At 36.5% G+C, this 20,666-nt stretch overlaps 1 protein-coding gene across 1 annotated transcript; it reads left to right on the top strand.

Annotated features, from left to right (window-relative positions):
• Window positions 1–417: 417 nt before the first annotated feature.
• LOC140344916 (embryonic protein UVS.2-like) lies at window positions 418–19,688 on the top strand (the record flags this gene model as incomplete). The annotated part of the gene is made up of 11 exons (XM_072432104.1): window positions 418–536; window positions 7,815–7,842; window positions 9,175–9,240; window positions 9,537–9,671; window positions 9,760–9,877; window positions 10,146–10,321; window positions 10,398–10,479; window positions 10,571–10,698; window positions 11,049–11,164; window positions 18,798–19,023; window positions 19,566–19,688. Coding segments are annotated over 11 exons (1,317 nt in total), but the record flags the coding sequence as incomplete, so codon positions are not given.
• Between the last annotated feature and the right edge of the window lie 978 nt (window positions 19,689–20,666).

The following is a 20,666-nucleotide window of genomic DNA, read 5'->3' as shown; positions in this document are numbered from 1 at the left end:
GAACCATAATCAGATATTATACAAACTCGTCCTTCTGGATTCTGCAAGTTTGACATAATTTGAGTCTATACTTTATGTCCAAGTGCAAGCTATGAAGTTAGGAAAGCCCTTTGGTCTTCTAAAGGTGCTTTGCCTATTTAAGATAACTGGATTGCTTTATCCGTCTTTACTACAAATACAACCACTGAACTCTGCCCATTTCCTTGCATAGCTTCCTTTGAAATACCTCTGGGTACAGCATGGGTGGTGACTTAAGTGAGTAAAGTCTTAAGCATGAGACAAACCTGGAGTTTAGAAGCAGAGGCTAGGACATAAATATATACATATATATCATGAAAAAATCATATACTTTTATATATTTGGTTATAGTACTGACTCTATATATACTGTCTATGTATACTGTCCATATTTTTACAGTTCGTTGTGGAGGAACCTTCTTTAATTTCCAAAGAAACATTACATCTCCGGGCTACCCAGGAAACTATGGTGCAAACATGGATTGTACCTTCACCATCACAGCTCCTGTTGGTTATAGGGTAAAGCAAGATTGTCTAAAATACTTTTTACCTAATCTTTCCCTATTACTGCACTCCATATTAATCTAAAATATTATATATATATATGTATATAAATTTATACATTCATACATTTTTTTACTCATCTGTCTTATTAGTTATCGGTCTTGGAATTATATAGCAATCCGAATAACTTATTCACAATCCATATTTACCCATCCATCGGATACACTTTTTACACTTTCAATTAGAAATAATAATGTGAAAGATTAAAATACAGATAGATTATCAAACAAGTGATGGTACATGGAATGGGGGTGGAATACACAGAAGTTGACAGTAGGTGGGCCAAGAAAGCCAATTATTTGCTTTGGCATAAATGGAATTAGCACAGGTTTATTTTATTTTATAGCTCTTAGCTATATGCAATCATGTTACGTGTGATGACATTGCTTTTATGATGGTAAGATTATATTGTTTATGAGCCTATTTATGCCCTTTTTCTAAGTTTGTAATGGCATTTTGATTCCTTATTTAGTTATATCACACTATAATGTATTATCCAGCTGTATGGTATGTGTACAGAACTGATCTGTACAGTTGATATATAATGACAGGTTTTTCATGAAGGCTATGGCTAACATTTCCAAGCTCAGGATACAAAAAAAACTATCCCTTAGTCATGGGAAAATATAAAAGAACTGTAAAATCTATAATTATTAATCATTTCATTGTTGCTTGCAAGAGTAGGAGCTCTCTAGAGCAGTATTTCTCAACCGGGTTTCCACAGAACCCTATGGTTCCTCCAGAGGTTGCTAGGAGTTTGTGCCTCTCAGGTCAGTTACCATTGATAAGTTATTTGTTATTATTAAGTTATTTAAGATAAATTATTCATATATTTAGCCCATATTAGAAGGGTTGACAACGTTTGTTCTAGAGAATGAGTAATTATCTGTGTAGGTCATTATAAAAACCTTCCATGAGTTAACTTCCATAAATTTTTGTTATACGATTAATAATGCATTATCAAAAATATCTATTTAATAGCCACACAGAAAAACAATTCATTGTCATAGGTAGATTAGGGCAATATTTGAACCACTACTGTATCTTTAGTTTTGTCAAGCCCATCTGCTGAGCTGTCAAGCCATAAAGCCACCTTCACCAACCTGGGTTTTCCATGTGTCCATATAAAAAGTCCTCCTGTCAAGCAAAAAATAACTATTTGTGCTATGTGTCCCCTAGTAGATCCTTCATGGGAATATATAGAGAAGACCACATACTTACTTAAATTTCAACTGCGGCCTGTCATGAAACAAAAAAACATGAACCTTTAAAGCTAAACTCTAGGCCTGTAAAATGAACCCCAGTTTAGAGTTTCTCGTAAAAGTAAACTTTAAAGGTAAACCTAATGGCCATTTAGAAAAACAGGTTTTTTAATATGCAGTCTACAGTTAGCTAGTACATCCATGCTTTCATTCCATGTATGCTGTGTACCTACAGCCAAGCACATGGCCCAGGGTGAAATTAGGAAACTGACATTGGTATTATTGATAGCCACCAACACATTTGCCATGTTGTGACTGGAGATAGCTGGTATTCTCTATCACAGACCATAGCTCTGTCTCTGGAAAATAAAAAGGCCTTAAAAAGAATTACTCTTATTAATAATGGTGGTTATTGTGATATAAACGTGGCCCCTGGCAAATGAAAGAGCTGCAATTAAGTCACAGGAAATATAATTCCTTAGAAAAATGTTGATAAATGATCTGTATTTAGTTCTTAGAGCGGCAATAACTCCTATTTAGCGCAGATTTTCTGCTAACACTGCATTAATAAAGTGGTGATCAACATGATCTGAACTTTATTCATTACTGTTCAGCAATTAGTGGCAAACACTGTAAGTCACAGCAGGTAATGATTATCCTGATTTCCACTTTTTACAGTAAATGACTGATGAATTTTCAAAATTGTGTGACCTAGACAGGAATAATGTATGGAAAACAGGGAAGGTAGGGAATAGGGGCTTAGTTAGAGAGAGCTATGGAAGTTTAACAGGAAATGCACACCGACATATAAACAGACCTTAATTGCAAACACTGTACATGAAAGAGATAACTGGTTGCAGATAATGTCAATTCACTGCTGCACTCTCTGAGTTCATGTATCCCTCATATTCCCTAAAGCACGGGTCAGCAAAGTTTTATGGCCACTAGGCCATTTATGGGGTGGATGGGAGCCCACTACCCGGGAACACCCCCTGAAGTGAAATCCCTCTCCTCCGTATACATTGCGCAGGAGAGGGATTTACCTTCAAGTAGCTTTCCCTATTTTCCGGGGTGGCGGACGTATCAATGCCGGTCGTGGTAAATAAGGCAGCAACTACAAGGGGGTGGCACTGGAGCTCTTGCACCTCCGGAGCTCCAGCGATTCCGGCTCCGGTAGTTCGGATTAGGCCAGATCGGCCAGGGGGCTTTAGGTCAGAGCGAACTACCAACTAGGCTTATCTGGCCTAAAGGCCGTGGTTTTCCGACCCTGCCCTAAAGTCTTGGAACTGTAACCAATACTACGAGGGAGTGTTAACCTCTCTTACAATGAATCATAGCCCAGTACCAGGAATACTAGAAGTGAGGTCCTCCATAAGACTAATATTGTTAATTCACCAAAACCACAGAGCCAAGGTGAGTGGCTTCGGGAAACTCAACAGCAGAAGCACACAGGAGCGGGCCGTGTTAACCACATGTTACACAGCTGACTGGCATTACCCTTTTAGTGACCCATCGTTATGAAGTAAAAGGAAGAACGTTGGATGCTCTGGATCAGGGTTTATCAAGTTGTGTATTTTAATTATGCAAGGGAGATGTTATCCTGGAAAAAGATTAATATTTTTAATAATTTTCAGTGCCCCAGACACATCTTCTTTGATTTGCCACTCTGCACCACAGTATAAAATTTTAAATCAAACAATTCAGATATGTTTTTTATAGAAATTAAAGTTGACGAATGTCTCCGATGGTTTTATTTTTATTTTTCAGACTAATAATATCTTCCTTTACCTAAATTGGCACAGATTTTCTCCTTATATTGTTCTATGACTACTATAGACTCCAAATGGTAGAAGCAATGCTAGGTATCTTATCTCTACACTAATAAAGGAATAAAACATACTAAAAGCTTCACAAACACTAAGAAGACAATTGTCCCAAACACTATGGTGCCCTGAAACGAGGGAGATAATATATAAAAATGTTGTAATTTCTGTATGGTAAAACTGAAATGTATGCAAATAGCTTTAAATAAAGTCTGGAATGTGAACTTTAAAAATGTCTGAATTGTTTGTTGAGAAGCAGAGAGATAAGTCAAAGAAAAATGTGTCTTTGTCCTAACCATTATGTAGTGCACCGCATACGCTGTTTTAATAATTTCTTAGGAGAATTTCTATGATCTAGATTTAGATAAGGGGGTCTTCTTCTTTGCTAGATAGTCCACTGTAACCAACCAGTGGAAATCCTACAATCTACAATCTGGGCAGCACGGTGGCTCAGAGGTTAGCACTCCTGCCTTCTCAGTGCTAGGTCCCAGGTTCAAATCTCGGCCAGGACACTATCTGCATAGAGTTTGCAGGTTCTCCCTTGGTTTCCTCTGGGTACTCCAGTTTCCTTTCTCATTCCAAAAAAACATTCAGTTAATTGGCTTCCCCCCCAAAAAAAATGACCCTAGACTGTATTAAAGGCACATGACTGAGTTAGGGACATTAGGTTGTGAGCCCCTTTTGAGGGACAGATAGTGAGACTATGTACCTTGTACAGCGCTGTGTAATATAATGGGCCTATATAAATTCTGTGTATTAATAATACTCAGATGGGGTATTCTTACTACCTTCAGCTCTACCAACATCTCCTCAACACCAACCCATCAAATTGTCAGGTATTTCTGTAATAAGAAAGCTACCTATTTAATATTTTTTCTGTGGGCTCACAACAAATGCCTGGTACTTGTAAAGTTCAGGAATTGTAAACGTGTGGCCAAAAACGCTGGCAGGATCATTACCATAAATAAGGTGCAATTGATAACTATCAGGCCTACATCTTGCATTGTGGATGCCTTGGGAAGAAGGAACCTGGTGGTGCAATGGTTTATCACAACCTGTATTTCTGCCACTGACCAAAAGCAACCATGGCCTGTAGTGGGGATTTTAGGAGTAGGACCCTGCTTTGGTAGATATGATACCTGGAAGAAGTTTCAGCTGTGCTGTACAATGACGAAATCTGTTGTAGGGAAGTTTTCTAAATGCCAACATGTGCCATATTGTGGATGGAAGATGTTGGTATTCTCTATCGCAGTCCATGGCTTTGTCAGTGGAATATAAAAAGTCCATTTAAAGGAATACTCTTATTATTAATGGTGGTAAACCTAATAAAAGGGGCTTCAAGATTGGCTCCTAGCAAACCATAGGGCTGCAAACAGAGAAAACAGAAAATGTTGATCAGCTGCAATAATTTTACCTTTTATAAATGATGTGCATTTAATAAATAGACCGTTAATTACTCCTATTTACTGCAAGATTTTCTACCAACACTGCAATAATAAAACTAACTTTGCTCTTTAGTGTACAGCACCTAGTGATTATCATGATTTCCACTTTTTAAATGACTGGTGATTTTTCAAAATTGTGTGACCACGATGCAAGTATTGGGTTGCAGACGCCACTTCTTTATACAGTTACTCCATTCAATTGAGTTTCTAATCATTGCTTTAGAGCAGGTACATTATTGCAATCAAATTGCTAATTGCCACCATGATAAATCTGATCACCCCTTGATAAATATGGAAATATCAAGTAAAGGCAAAGATTAAAAAAGTGTAGGACAAAGAAGTGAGGATTTGTTTTCTCATTACCCCTGTGCTTCATAAAATTTCTGTCTGTAGGGGCCCCCGAGGGCTGTGCAGTAAATATGAAATGGTCACATGTGGCCCAGTTACAGGTTGGGTACCATCATCCAAAGTTTTCTAAAGTCTGCAGACACTTTGATTACTGAGGGTAGATAACAATCACTTAAAATCCATAGATAAGTATAAACATTAGTAATTAAGTGTGTACAATTTCTAAATTGAGAAAGAATCATCTTACACCTTTATTTAGCTCTGTATGTGTTCATCATGTACATCTGTGTGATTCTTTTTTACACATAAATACAGTCCTCTGGGTTATGGTTGTTAAAATTAATGTATATAGCATTACATTACAGCCAGTATTAAATTAGAAAACTGCTTGAATATGAAATAAAATTATGATTAAACTAAACTTAAGTTATTCAAAATCAGTTTTTTAATAAGTTTGGTGTCTTCCTAATCTCTCTCTACAATTTCTTGGGAAATTATTATTTTGGGGATTGTTGTAAAGTTTCAAATAGAAAAAGAAACAAGGAGTCATCAGTGGTATGCTATATTCATATCCCAACAGGGGAAATTAACAGAACTGTAACTAATTTAGGGAACCAGTACTTAGTTGTGAGGTTGGTGGTACAGTAGTCATATGTTGTCATTGAATTGTGAGTATTTCTGGATATGTTGGGTCTAAGCAGGGTCCGAGGAGCTGGTGGCATTGCCCATGTTGAAGAGTGGGGCCGGTGGTTTTTCCCTAGTGGCAGCAGGACTGTGTATAAATATATTTGCTAAAAATATGTGTTTGTTTCCATATTTGCTCCCCTGTTAAAGCCTACCATTTCCTATCCGGACTAAAGTGTGTATGGAGGACTTTCCAATATAATCAAAGCTTTCCATCCCTAATCATAACAAGATAAAATGCCTGTGACTTAAAATGGGCTTCAAGGTGTATATGTAGAAAACATTTTGTTTTCAGGTTTGCAGAACAAACATGTAAAAGGAGGTAAGTGAGGGGTAATTGTCATTGCAATAGAAAGACAAGGAGATTGCTAGGAGCATTTGTTAGGTATGACCAAAAAAAAATGAACAAGTTTAAATTATTTCTCTGCAGTCATTTCCTCTCAAGCCTCCAACCCACACAACCTCTACTCTACAATTGACTCCCTCCTAAACCCCACACCTGCTCCCCCCATAACATCCTTCTCTGCCCAAGACATCGCCACCTACTTTAGAGATAAAATAGACAAAATCAGACATGATGTCTCTGCCCACCAAGCCACTCCACCCATACCTCCTCGTAACTCCTCCTCACCCACTCTTCTCCCTGTTGGTGTTCCCCAAGGGTCAGTCCTTGGACCGGTTCTCTTTTCTCTGTACACCTCCTCTCTGGGTATGAAATTTAGGAAAGCCTTTGCCTATAACATCTGATCAGTTAGTGAAAATATTGGCTATTAGCTCCAGATACATTTATTTTTTATTTTAGTTGTGAACAGAGTGGTAAGGTATTAGACTAAATATTTACTATTGTCCTGAACAATTCCACCAGGACACAAATTAAGCAAATTCTGACATTTTTTTTCCTTGCACATGATTGATTATTCTTTACAAAGTGAGGTTTCACTTGCAAGTAGATAATTAGCTTTGCTTAGTGAAAAGCCAAAACTCCTATAAAACAACTAATCGTGGTCTACACATAAAGTTTTTTTTTATGTTAAAGCAAGTCATGAAGTCAAACTTGTTGCTTTGACCAAGTCTCATTGAAATTCAGTTATGTTGCATTAGGAGGGCCCTAATGTTCAGGATTTTATTTTGGAACAATCATATAGTTTAGTGTTGCAGGATGACAACACTTTCTCAGCATGAGTTTGGCTATTTAGTGGACTTCATAAAGCATTTACAATTAGTGATATTTTAAAGAATTCTTTAACTAAAGTAATTTGTAGGTCTGCCTAATTTAACCTAATAATGTAACTCAATCACTAATATACTCATAAGCTTTAACTTGATTTCTTTACTTCTATATGCTTCTATAATTAATTTTCAGTTATTAAAACCTGCCATAAAATAGTAACAACACTTTGTCACCTTGTCACATCACATGCTCTTCTTGTGGAGACTCTACCTTTACCTATTAAAGTACATTTAGACAGGAGGTTGGTGGAAATGATCAGCAGCAATAAAAAAGGGGAAACTGCTTTTTCCAGACAACAGTCATCCAATTTGGGGTTTTATCTAATTTAATAGGATACCTAACACATAACCTTGCTGTGCAAACAACATTAGGTAGCAATGCAGTTTTATTATTAGGATCCAAGGTGTTTATCAGGAGAAGGGTATGGGTATTGGACTTGTTGTCTGCTATCATTTTATTTAACTTTAAATAAAATAATAATACCAATTTTTAACTTTCAGATTCATCTGCCTGGAATAAATGAAGTTGGTAAGTTTTTTAAAAGTTCTCATAAAGAAACAATTTTGATCTCTATTATAAAAATGTTGGCACTTGAACGCATGACCTAAAATAAAGAATCTGGACACTTCCAGCATTTAGTGCTAGGATTCCTGATTCATTGTTCCCAATTGGAGATATTACACCCATTGTTTCAGCAGCCATAGATACAAATGATTTGCCCTGTTTTGGTTTTAAACATTAACAAAACTGACTATTATTGGATCTTCCAGCACATAGAAAATTAGTTGTTATATGAAAAGATAATAAAGAACTCAACAGCTTTGATCTATAATTATTTCACTGCATTTACTATGTTTTTCCATGGTATGCTTTTAGAATTGCGTTTACAATCTAGTTGGCTATAAGAAGTTGACTATGAAGAATTTTCTACATTTACAATCAGATTAGTAAGCTTTCAATTTAAAAAAATCCTTTACTTTAATTTTTTCACTGAACTTGTATCCAAAATTCAAAGAAATCTGTAATGCACCTGGGCACACAAACCACAGCCAACTCCAGGAAACCTTTTATGATGCTTTATTATGTCATCATAAAACAAGGCAAAGGTCATTCACAGAAGATCAGTCTGATAAGTGTGGTACAGATGGATAAGGCAAAGGCAGGTCAGGAACAATCCGAGGTCAGGGCAGGCAGCAGACAAGAGTAGTCAGAAACAATCCAAAGTTAGGGCAGGCAGAGTTCAGGCAGAATCAGATATCAGACAGGGTCACTATTGGTAATGACACAAAAGAGGTTAATATGAACCAACACACTGACTATGTCCCGAGTGCCTCGCCCCCGGGGTGTACAGGAGGCATGCGTGGTAGCGCACGCACCCTTCCACAGCACCCCTGGGACATGCCCTACTTTGCATGTCCGCAGGAGTGCTGAGAATGCGGATCACTGGATAGGTGAATCACTGTTCATGTTCATAGGGATGCTGGGGATCCCTCCGCCGGCAGGGACAGACACGCTGCGAGCAGGGAAGCAGCCTCGGCCTTGCTGCCCACTGCAGCGGGGTCTCCCCAACCGACTGTGATCCCCAAGGACGCCGCGGGCTCGCTGGACAGGTGCCTTACAAAATCTCTTTTGATTTTCTTTATACATTTTACTTGATTATATCCAAAATAAAGAACAGGAAAAATTTGATTTACATTATTAAATCCAATGTGAACAATTTGTACATTACACTAACAGTTGGGGAAACCATAAAGGGAAAAAAACAGCCTCCAAAGCATACTAATTATTGGGTTTCAATTACTTGCAATATGTACATTTTGACTAGAGTGATTAATGAGTAACTTGTATGTGTCCATGTAGCTACAAAGAGTGAAAGCTCAGAAGTACCTGAAGGGACCTTCAGCAAGATTATGGCGGTCAATAAAGGTAATAATCTGAAATCACAAAAAATCACCTTCTGCAAAGGTTAAGGCAATAATAATGAATTAAACTGTGAATCGTAGAACACTGTACATTATACTTTGATAGACTAGTCAACAGCATGGAAGGAGAAAAGTTCTGGTCTTAGGTTAAAAACTTCTAGTTCTTGTTTAGCTGTTCTGCAGGGAAGATCACACAATATTGGATAGCTCCAAAATTGTAAAGTATTTCCCTGGAGTTCAGCTAAAGGATGCAATATGTTTTTTAGTTTATATAGTGTAACAATTTTTCTGTATATGTAGATAGTGATACACCCATGCATGGAGGCGACATGTTGGTAAGGACTGGACGCAGCGCCATAAACTGTACATCTTGTCTTTGGCCTAAAAAAGAAGATGGTACAGTTGCTGTCCCCTACACCATATCTAGCAGCTACAGTAAGTTACCTCTAATGCTCTTACAATTAATTATTCCATGCTATTTATTTTCCCAATAAAAACCCCAATCATCTTTGTCTGATTTCAGGTTCCAGTGCTGTTAATACAATCAAGAATGCCATGGATGAATTTGCAACATTAACTTGTGTGAGGTTTGTGCCTCGTACAGAAGAAAAGGATTATCTGAACATCGCTGCTGGAGACAGGTAGGATCTAGGTTCATATTTTTCAAGTTTTATTTGGAAATCCCATGGTAAATGTAAACTGAACTGAGCTATCCAACATACTGTTGATGTTCTAATATCTCCAAAATCACTGCTGTCACTCTGGGGACCTTCTCTTTGAACCAATTGAATCTGAGATAGTATTCTAAGATATGAACAGATATTAACTCATACTAATTATACGCAGATATTTTTATATTTCTTTTTGTAAAGAGTATTTTTTACATTTTTTTCTGTTTACTATTTTTAGTTGTTCATCATTTGTTGGAAAAATTGGCAGAAGTCAGATGGTTTCACTTGGTGCTGGCTGCGTCTACAGAGGGATTATACAACATGAACTAGACCATGCCCTGGGCTTCTACCATGAACATACGAGGAGTGACCGCGACAGTTATGTTGACATCTTTTTCCAGTTTATCTCCAAAGGTACTAGAAACATTATTACAGCAGAGAAAAATAGCAAAGAAAGAAACACATACAATACTATTTTTTGTTGTTTCAGAATACTGGGGTAACTTTGTTAAAGTGAACACTAATAACCAGGGTCTTGAGTATGACTATGGTTCAGTGATGCATTATGATGGGTAAGTCATTACCTTAGCTGGTAGATTGCTTTTAAATGGTAACATACGTTAATGATAATATTTTGATTTTTTTCTATTTGATATTTGCCAGCTATGCATTCTCCAACACATCAAAGCAACCCACAATTGTCCCCAAGCCTGACCCCACTGTGCCCATTGGGCAGAGGAATGGACTGAGTATTTTGGATGTCTCTAAAATCAACAAACTTTATCAATGCAGTAAGTTTATGTGGATTCCAATTTTATTAGTTTTACACAATAAATAGTTTTATTTATAAAGGGAGATGAAACTCCACACCAATCCAGATTGCAACTGAAAATTTAGATAAGGTTAAAATCAGATTTGGTCCCAATGTGACCACCTCAAATTTTAGTTTGCTATTCAAATAGAAGAATGCCTTTCATGAACACCAAGCACTTTCAGGTCTTTTGATTTCAAAATGGGATTTATTACCAAATAGGAATACTGGCAAAAAAACTTGTAGTATATTATCAATACAATTATATGTATATCAGAAGTATTTTTCTCCAAAATGAATTCCAATGTTAATGTTTTTCTCAATTCTCAGATGTCTGTGCTAGTTTGCTTAATAATCAGAATGGAGTTGTTACTTCTGCCAACTACCCATCTCCGTATCCTAATAATGCCAGCTGTGTTTGGTTGATCAGAACTCCTTCTGGGCAGGTAAGAAAAAAAAGATTTGTCAGTATAAGAAATGGGAACTTAAATGTGGTGTAAGCCCATGAAAGTGAGCCACCATCTGAATGTTGTCTTGCACATAATTTAAAATTTAAATAAAAAATAATTAGAATGCCTCTTCTTCATTTTATGATATCCTATTTGTTGAATCATCATATCCATTGGTTGAAATAATACTTTTTAATATGGATTCCACTCAATGTTTTTCAGGCTTTAAGTTTTTTGGCTGGGAGCTTATTTTGGTAATTCACTTTTGCCCCACATGCAGGCCTAATCAAAAGGGAATTGTAAGAACGAGGATTTTACAGATAAATAAGGGGCCTCTAATTTATTTGCAATTGTTAAGGTATTTTGGTACTGGAAGATCCTCAGTCACAGGACGCAGGGTAAAATCAAATACTTGTTAGAAAGATATAGATAGATAGATATTAATAGGAACTTCTGTTAAAGGTTTCTGCCGATAAATTTGTTTTGGTTCAGGTCATTTGTCTCCTGGAACAAATGCTTTGGTAAATGGAAGCACAAGTAAAACAAAAGTAACGTGAAGTAGAGATGGAAATCAATGGCACCTATAACTAAATTTGCGGTTATGAATATGTAAGGATCTATTGTAGATAATACATTTTGTGTTACCTTTTAGGCTTCACTAACTTTCAATGGCTTTGATGTCCAGTCCACTCCTGACTGCACTTCGGACTACGTAAGGATTTATGATGGTCCCAGTTAATCATAATGATATTCCTTTTTCAGATTGCTCTGACCATAAATGATTTCCATATAGAGGATGGCGATTTCTGTATGTACGACTCTCTGAAAATCTATGTAGATGGAAGACAGAAGGGTCCGTTCTGTGGGGATAGAAGTGTCTCTGAGATAACCTCCATTGGAAATTCCATGGTTCTTGTATTTCACAGTGACTCTGATGTAGAGAAGAAGGGCTTCCATGCCTATTACACCTTCTGTAAGTAGCTCAGATCAAACTGGTTTTATTTCTTTTCAGCAATACAATTGAAAGGATAATAGAAGAATCATTTTAAAGCAAATTTACCATTCATGTCTTAAGGGTTTAGTATACATACAGTTAATTTATCTTTAAATTCAGGAGTAATCAATGCTGCAGCAATTATGAATGTTTTCAGAATAAGGGTTCATACATAAATAAATATATATTTTTTAAATACACAAATATAATAGTAATATATTATTATAATAATTATATAATATAAATTAGAATGCATACAAGAAAATGTATGGTCAGATCGATTTTGGTGTGCTCAATTGTTAATTGGTACACAAACCTATGTAAATGTATTTCTGAATTTTATGTTCTAGGCTACTAATAAAGTATAGAGTAAAAGATAAATCGTTAATTAAAAAGTTATACCATTTGCTGACATTGACTTCTTCTTGATTACAGTTTGAAGAATAACAGATGCCACAGAAAGAAGATATCATGTGTAAACTGAAATCAATCTGGGACACAATGTGAACTTTCTACATACAGTCTTTTTTATTTTCAAATATTTACTAATTGAAACTTGGTAATGATTTTATTTAATTATTGACACTTTATTGATTTTGAGTTTTTAGAAACCCAATAAGGATAATTCTTAAAACTATTACTTTTGTTTCACTTTCCTACTTATTACTTTCTGGTTGTAGTTGTCTTTTCAATATCTATCTATCTATCTATCTATCTATCTATCTATCTATCTATCTATCTATCTTCTATAATCTATCGTTCTTGTCTAGAGCTTTGATTTTGTTGCTTACAATAAAAGATTATAAAAAATTGTATGTGATTATCTTTTTTATGTGACACTCCAGCTACAATATCGCCTAAATTGAAATGTGCATTAACATGTTAAGTCTATCTATAAGTTATGGATTTACTAAGCTTGTAAAAACCCAACACTGAATGTACCTTAGAAAAATTCTTATAGGGTTTTTTGGGGAATACAAAAATATACAAACAGAAAACACAATAAATCATATAAAAAAGCAAGGAGAACACAATATTCATATTACTTAACATGTGCAACTTAGTGTAACCACAGTCAACTCCAAAAGTCCTTTTATCGAGTTTTATTGTAGTCATAAAACAAGACAGGGTATTTACAGAAATCAAGTCAGACAAGTAAAGTACAGGAGGGTAAGGCAAAGGCAAGTCAGGAACAATCCGAGGTCAGGGCAGGTCAGGGCAGGCAGCAGACAAGAGAGGTCTCAAACAATCCGAGGTCAGGACAGGCAGAGTTCAGGCAAGAGTCAGGTAATGACCAATGACCTTGTGCCACCTGGCGCCATTTGATTGGAGAGTAACTGAATCCCCTGCGGCCAATTGAATCCCCTGCGGCCGCCCCCTGGCGAGGCAGCCGAGTGCCACGCCCTCCGGGGGTACAAGAGGCACGCGTGGTAGCGTGCACACTTCTTCCCACAGCACCCCTGGGACGTGCACTACTTTGCACATCTAAAGGAGTGCTGAGAACAGGAGTTTCTATAATCACATATGTTAAACAACTGACCAGCATTACCTTTTTAGTGATCTATCATTGTGGGTGTTCTGGATCAGGGTAATTAAGTTCAGACAATTCAGACATGTTTAAAGTTCACAGAAATTAAAGTTGACAGATGTGTAATGATCTTATTTTTTAACCTAAATAGCCTCTTTGACTTTCATTGGCAAAGGTTTACTCTTCATGTTGATCTATGGCAACTTTGCACTCCAAATGGTAGAGGCAATGCTAGGTATCTTATCTCTGCACTAATGAAGCAATGAAACATACTAAAAACTTCACAAACACATGTGAAAACAATTGTCCCTAACACTATGGTGCCCCAAGATGAGGGGGCTATGTGTTGTAATTTCTACATAGTGTAACTGAAATATATGCAAATAACTTTAAATTGTAGTCTGGAATGTGCGCTTTAGTCTCATCTGTTTGTTGGGGAGCAGAGGGGTAAATCAATGAAATATATGTCTTTGTCCCAGACATTATGGGGCACACTTTATATACTGTTTTACTTGGTCTTATCCTCCAAACATCAAACTGACCTCTTTTGCAGTCCACTGCATTCAGTCGGTATTGATCCTAAAATCTACACAGATTCTGTATTCTTTACAGTATGACTTCACACAATTTACTGCAACCCGGCAATTACTTGTTTCTGAGCATTCAGCTCTATCAACATCTCCTCAACACCAACCCATCAATTTGTAAGATCTTTCCTGCAATTAGAGCACCACACCTTTTATCAATTCATTTCAAAATGGTAGAAGAAAGAGGGATATGGTTAGGCTTTGCAGCTTCCATGGGTTCACAGCAAATGCCTGGTACTTGTAAAGTTCACCAATTGTTAACCTTCAACCTGCAATACTGATGGTGACTACCAGTAGGAGACTTTTCCCAGAGCCAGATTGACTTCACTCACAAAGATGTCAAAAAATTGGGTAATTTAAATTCAATTCAAAACCTTCTTCAGGATCAAGCAATTCCTTGTGTTTCCCAGTGGTTCCTAAAGAATCGAAGTCTGCACATTTATCAGCTAGGGGCAGTGAATGGTATTAGTATCACTCACTGCCACCCCATTGATTCTTGGAGATGCCCCATGTAGCATCTCCCCAGGGTGAATCCCTGGCATGGGGAAAACAGAGAAGACGGGCTGCTAACTAAGAACAGGGATATATTGTTTTCATTTTCTTGCATTGCAGCCCCATAAGTGTGAGTAGATGTTTGTGCTCATAATGATTATGATTTCTGTTTTTTTTTCTTTCTTTAACTGTACCTGATCAAAAAGAGCTAGGGAGACCGGCAAGATCCCAATTTCGGCAATTATTGGAATATATTTTTTACTGCGGTGGTTCAACAGTGTGGGGGTGGAATACACAGAAGTTGACAGTAGGTGGGCCAAGAAAGCCAATTATTTGCTTTGGCATAAATGGAATTAGCACAGGTTTATTTTATTTACTATCAGGCCTACATCTTGCATTGTGGATGCCTTGGGAAGAAGGAACCTGGTGGTGCAATGGTTTATCACAACCTGTATTTCTGCCACTGACCAGCTGAAGAATTTTGGAAATTATTAGCATTCAATCTTTCCCAGAGCCCAGTTCACTCTGCTCACACATGAGCCAATAATTACGAGTAAATTTAAATGCAGTTTCAGACCTGCGTCGGTATCCAGCAATCCCATGCGGCTCCTAGTGGTTCTTAAAGAACCAGAATCTATAAATTCGACAGCTAACGGAGGTGAGAAGTACTGGCATACACACTATGATATGAGAAAACAGCAACTGATTTAATGAAGCAAAACCCAAGAACAGGGATATATTTTATTTTAATGTTCTTGCATTGCAGTCCTGTGTGTGTGAGTAGATATATGTTCTCATATTAATTACGATTTCTGAATCTCTAATTTTACCTGATCAAAAAGATTTGTTAGAGCTATGGAGACTGGCTACCTGATGACTTCATAATACATTATCAAAAGAATGGAGTCACAGGATCCCCATATCTGCAATTACTGGAATATATTTTTTCACTGCAGTGGGTGGACACTGTTGCATAAACAGAATTTGAAGGTACATGGTCCAAAAAAGCCAATTTGTTGCTTTGGCCTGAATGGAATCGCTATCAGCTATATACAATCATGTTACGTTTAGTGACATGGCTGTTGTGATGGTTAGATTCTGTTGTTTATGAGCTCATTTATACTTTTTTCTAGTTTTGTAATGGCATTATGACTCCTTATTTAGTTATGTTACATTGTTAACGTAATATCTAGCTGCATGTTATGTGTACAGAACTGATTTATTCAGTTGACATATAATGACATATTTTTCATGAAGGCTATGGCTAACATTCCCAAGCTTCAGGGCAGAAAAATAAAACACTATTCCTTAGTCATGGGAGAAAATAATTGGAAAATCTATAATTACCAAACCATTTCATTGTTGCTTAATAGTGTAGAGAAGGGAATAGTGTATCTAGAGAAGTGTTTCTCATCTGGGTTTCCAGAAGACTCTTTGGTTCCTCCAGAGATTGCTAGGGGTACCTCGAGAAATGAGCAGTTTGTGACTCTCACTGACACTAATGATCTTTGTGGCTTTCTGTAGGGGGTAATGTAATAAGAAATGTAATAATGTAATATTAATGTAATAATTTAATAGCAATGTAATAGGCATTCTTCCTATAAACACCACACAAATGTACAGTGAGTTTTTTATAAAATTAAAATTGTCAGGGATCCCCTAAGACCGGAAAATTATTTAATTGTTGCCCCATATTAGAAAAGATGACAAAGGTTGGTCAAGAGGACGAGGAATTACCTGTGTAGGCCATTACAAACACCTTCCACGAGCTAGCATAGCAGAAGGGGCAAAAGATTAGATAAACATATATTTTTATTATATGAAAAATAATGCATTATCAAAATCATCTGCTTAACCACCCGGGCGGTTAGCCCGAGCCTGGTTCGGGGTAAGTACATTTCTACAATCGTTTACCCCGAACCAGGTTCGGGGTAGCTAAAAGTATAAACAATATAAATGCGTTACAGTGCAATCCGATTGTCATATAACATTGTAAAAAAATACTTACCTTGTCCCCGCAGCTCCTCCGGACACGTCTGTCCTCTTCTGTCTTCTCCCGGCATGTGCAGTGACAATCTCTGGGGTTTCCCGGTGACATCGCTGCATGCGCTGGTGCGGGCAGGAGGCGGGGTGGGAAATTCAAATCTCTTTGCATTGAACTCAATACAAAAAGCTGTATTGAGTCCAATACAAATAAATCTTTATATAATATATATAATTGTATTATATATATATATATATATTATATAAACTACTATACAGTTACATTACATTCACTTTTGTGAAAGTAAATTTTTATTTTTTTTGTGTTTCAAACTTTTCTATATTCATGATATCTACTAGACCCTTGTTCGGACATATTTCTGTAAGTTACAGATCTACAATTTAAAAAAAAAAAAATTCATATAAAACAGTGTACCGCTTTTGGTACAGAAATCTAGACATCAGTGAAACACCCAGTTGGTTAATAACTACACAGAAAAACAATTCCTCATCATAAGCAGATTAGGGCAATATTTGAACCACTACTGTGGTTACTTTTGTCAAGCCCATCTCCTAAAATTTTGTCAAGCCATATAGCCAACCTTACCAACCTGGGTTCTCCATGGGTCCATATAAGAAGTCTGCCTATTGAGCAATTAGGAAACATTTGTATCATGAATCCCCTAGTGGATCCTGCAAAGGAATATATAGAAAAACCACATTCCTACTGGTGACAAAGCCGGCTTGGCTAAAAAGCAACCATGGCCTGTAGTGGGGATTTTAGGAGTAGGACCCTGCTTTGGTAGATATGATACCTGGAAGAAGTTTCAGCTGTGCTGTACAAGGACTGAGTATTTTGGATGTCTCTAAAATCAACAAACTTTATCAATGCAGTAAGTTTACGTGGATTCCAATTTTATTAGTTTTACACAATAAAAAATGTTTCAGTTTATAACGGGAGATGCAAATCCACACCAACCCAGGTTGCAACTGAAAATTTAGGCAAGGTTAGGACAATAAAATCCCATGTAGTTCCAATGTGACCACCTTAAAATTTTAATTTGCTATTCAAATAGAAGAATGCCATTCATGAACATCAAGCACTTTCAGGTATTTTGATTTTGTAAAAGGCAACGGTATTTATTACCAAATAGGAATACTGGCATAAAAACTTGTTCTATATCATCAATACAAATATATGTATACCAGAAGTATTTTACTCCAAAACTAATTCCAATGTATATGTTTTTCTCAATTCTCAGATGTCTGTGCTAGTTTGCTAAATAATCAGAATGGATTTTTTACTTCTGCCAACTACCCATCTCCGTATCCTAATAATGCCAGCTGTGTTTGGTTGATCAGAACTCCTTCTGGGCAGGTAAGAAAAAAATATTTGCCAGTATATTAAATGTGACCTTAAATGTGGTGTAAGCCCATGAACGTGAGCCACCATCTGAATTTTGTCTTGCAAAAAATTTTAAATTTACATAAAAAATAATTAGACTTCCCCTTCTTCATTTTATGATATCCTATTTGTTGAATCATCAAATCCATTGGTTGAAATGATACTTTTTAATATAAATTTAAATCCACTCAATGTTTTTCAGGCTTTAAGTTTTTTGTCTGGGAGCTTATTTTGGTAATTCACTTTTGCCCCACATGCAGGCCTAATCAAAAGGGAATTGTAAGAATGAGGATTTTACAGATAAACAAGAGGCCTTTAAATTATTTGCAATTGTTAAGGTATTTTGGTATTGGAAGATCCCCAGTCACAGGACGCAGGGTAAAATCAAATACTTGTTAGATATAGATATTATTAAGAACTTCTGTTAAAGGTTTCTGCAGATAAATTTGTTTTGGTTCAGGTCATTTGTCTCCTGGAACAAATGCTTTGTTAAATGGAAGCACAAGTAAAACAAATGTAATGTGAAGTAGAGTTGGAAATCAAAAGGGTTGTCAATGGAAATCAATGGCACCTATAACTAAATTTGCGGTTATGAATATGTAAGGATCTATTGTAGATAATACATTTGTGTTACCTTTTAGGCTTCACTAACTTTCAATGGCTTTGATGTCCAGTCCACTCCTGACTGCACATCTGACTACGTAAGGATTTATGATGGTCCCACCAAGGACTCTCCCGTTTTGCTGGATAAACAGTGTGGCAGTAAAAGCATCCCTCAGCTCATCGCTTCCACCAGCCAGATGTTGGTTGAGTTTGTCAGTGATGGCGATGTTGCTGGTGTTGGCTTCAAGGCTACATATAGCTCAGGTACGATTTATTATTTTAATGGGTAAGAAAGTGCTTAGAGAAAGGCTTTAAAAAACATCACAGATGCAATGACAAGCAAAGAAGATTGACACAACAGTTTCATGTTCTCTCACTTTTTTATGGAACCATAATCAGATATTATACAAACTCGTCCTTCTGGATTCTGCAAGTTTGACATAATTTGAGTCTATACTTTATGTCCAAGTGCAAGCTATGAAGTTAGGAAAGCCCTTTGGTCTTCTAAAGGTGCTTTGCCTATTTAAGATAAAAAACTGGATTGCTTTATCCATCTTTACTACAAATACAACCACTGAACTCTGCCCATTTCCTTTAATAGCTTCCTTTGAAATACCTCTGGGTACAGCATGGGTTGTGACTTAAGTGAGTAAAGTCTTAAGCATGAGAAAACCTGGAGTTTAGAAGCAGAGGCTAGGACATAAATATATACATATATATCATGAAAAAATCATATACTTTTATATATTTGGTTAAAGTACTGACTCTATATATACTGTCTATGTATACTGTCCATATTTTTACAGTTCGTTGTGGAGGAACCTTCTTTAATTTCCAAAGAAACATTACATCTCCGGGCTACCCAGGAAACTATGGTGCAAACATGGATTGTACCTTCACCATGGGGGTGGAATACACAGAAGTTGACAGTAGGTGGGCCAAGAAAGCCAATTATTTGCTTTGGCATAAATGGAATTAGCACAGGTTTATTTTATTTGATAGCTATTAGCTATATGCAACCATGTTACGTGTGATGACATTGCTTTTATGATGGTAAGATTATATTGTTTATGAGCTTATTCATGCCCTTTTTCTAAGTTTGTAATGGCATTTTGATTCCTTATTTAGTTATATCACACTATAATGTATTATCCAGCTGTATATTCTGTGTACAGAACTGATCTATACAGTTGATATATAATGACAGGTTTTTCATGAGGGCTATGGCTAACATTTCCAAGCTTCAGGATACAAAAAAAACTATCCCTTGGGAAAATATGTCATGGGAAAATATAAAAGAACAGTAAAATCTTTAATTACCATACCATTTAATTGTTGCTTGCAGGAGAAGGAGCTCTCTAGAGTTAACTTCCATAAATTTTTGTTATATGATTATTATTGTATTATCAAAAATATCTATTTAATAGCCACACAGAAAAACAATTCATTGTCATAGGTAGATTAGGGCAATATTTGAACCACTACTGTCTCTTTAGTTTTGTCAAGCCCATAAAGCCACCTTCACCAACCTGGGTTTTCCATGTGTTCATATAAAAAGTCCTCCTGTCAAGCAAAAAATAACTATTTGTGCTATGTGTCCCCTAGTAGATCTTTCATAGGAATATATAGAGAAGACCACATGCTTACTGGTAACAAAGTCTGTTTGGATAAATTGCAACTGCGGCCTGTCATGAAACAAAAAAACCTTTAAAGCTAAACTCTAGGCCTGTAAAATGAACCCCAGTTTAGAGTTTCTCGTAAAAGTAAACTTTAAAGGTAAACCTAATGGCCATTTAGCAGTTGACATATAATGACATATTTTTCATGAAGGCTATGGCTAACATTCCCAAGCTTCAGGGCAGAAAAATAAAACACTATTCCTTAGTCATGGGGGAAAATAATTGGAA

This window comes from Pyxicephalus adspersus, unplaced genomic scaffold, assembly GCF_032062135.1.
Source record: "Pyxicephalus adspersus unplaced genomic scaffold, UCB_Pads_2.0 Sca167, whole genome shotgun sequence".
NCBI lineage: Eukaryota > Metazoa > Chordata > Amphibia > Anura > Pyxicephalidae > Pyxicephalus > Pyxicephalus adspersus.
This window is presented reverse-complemented; position numbering and strand designations above follow the sequence as displayed.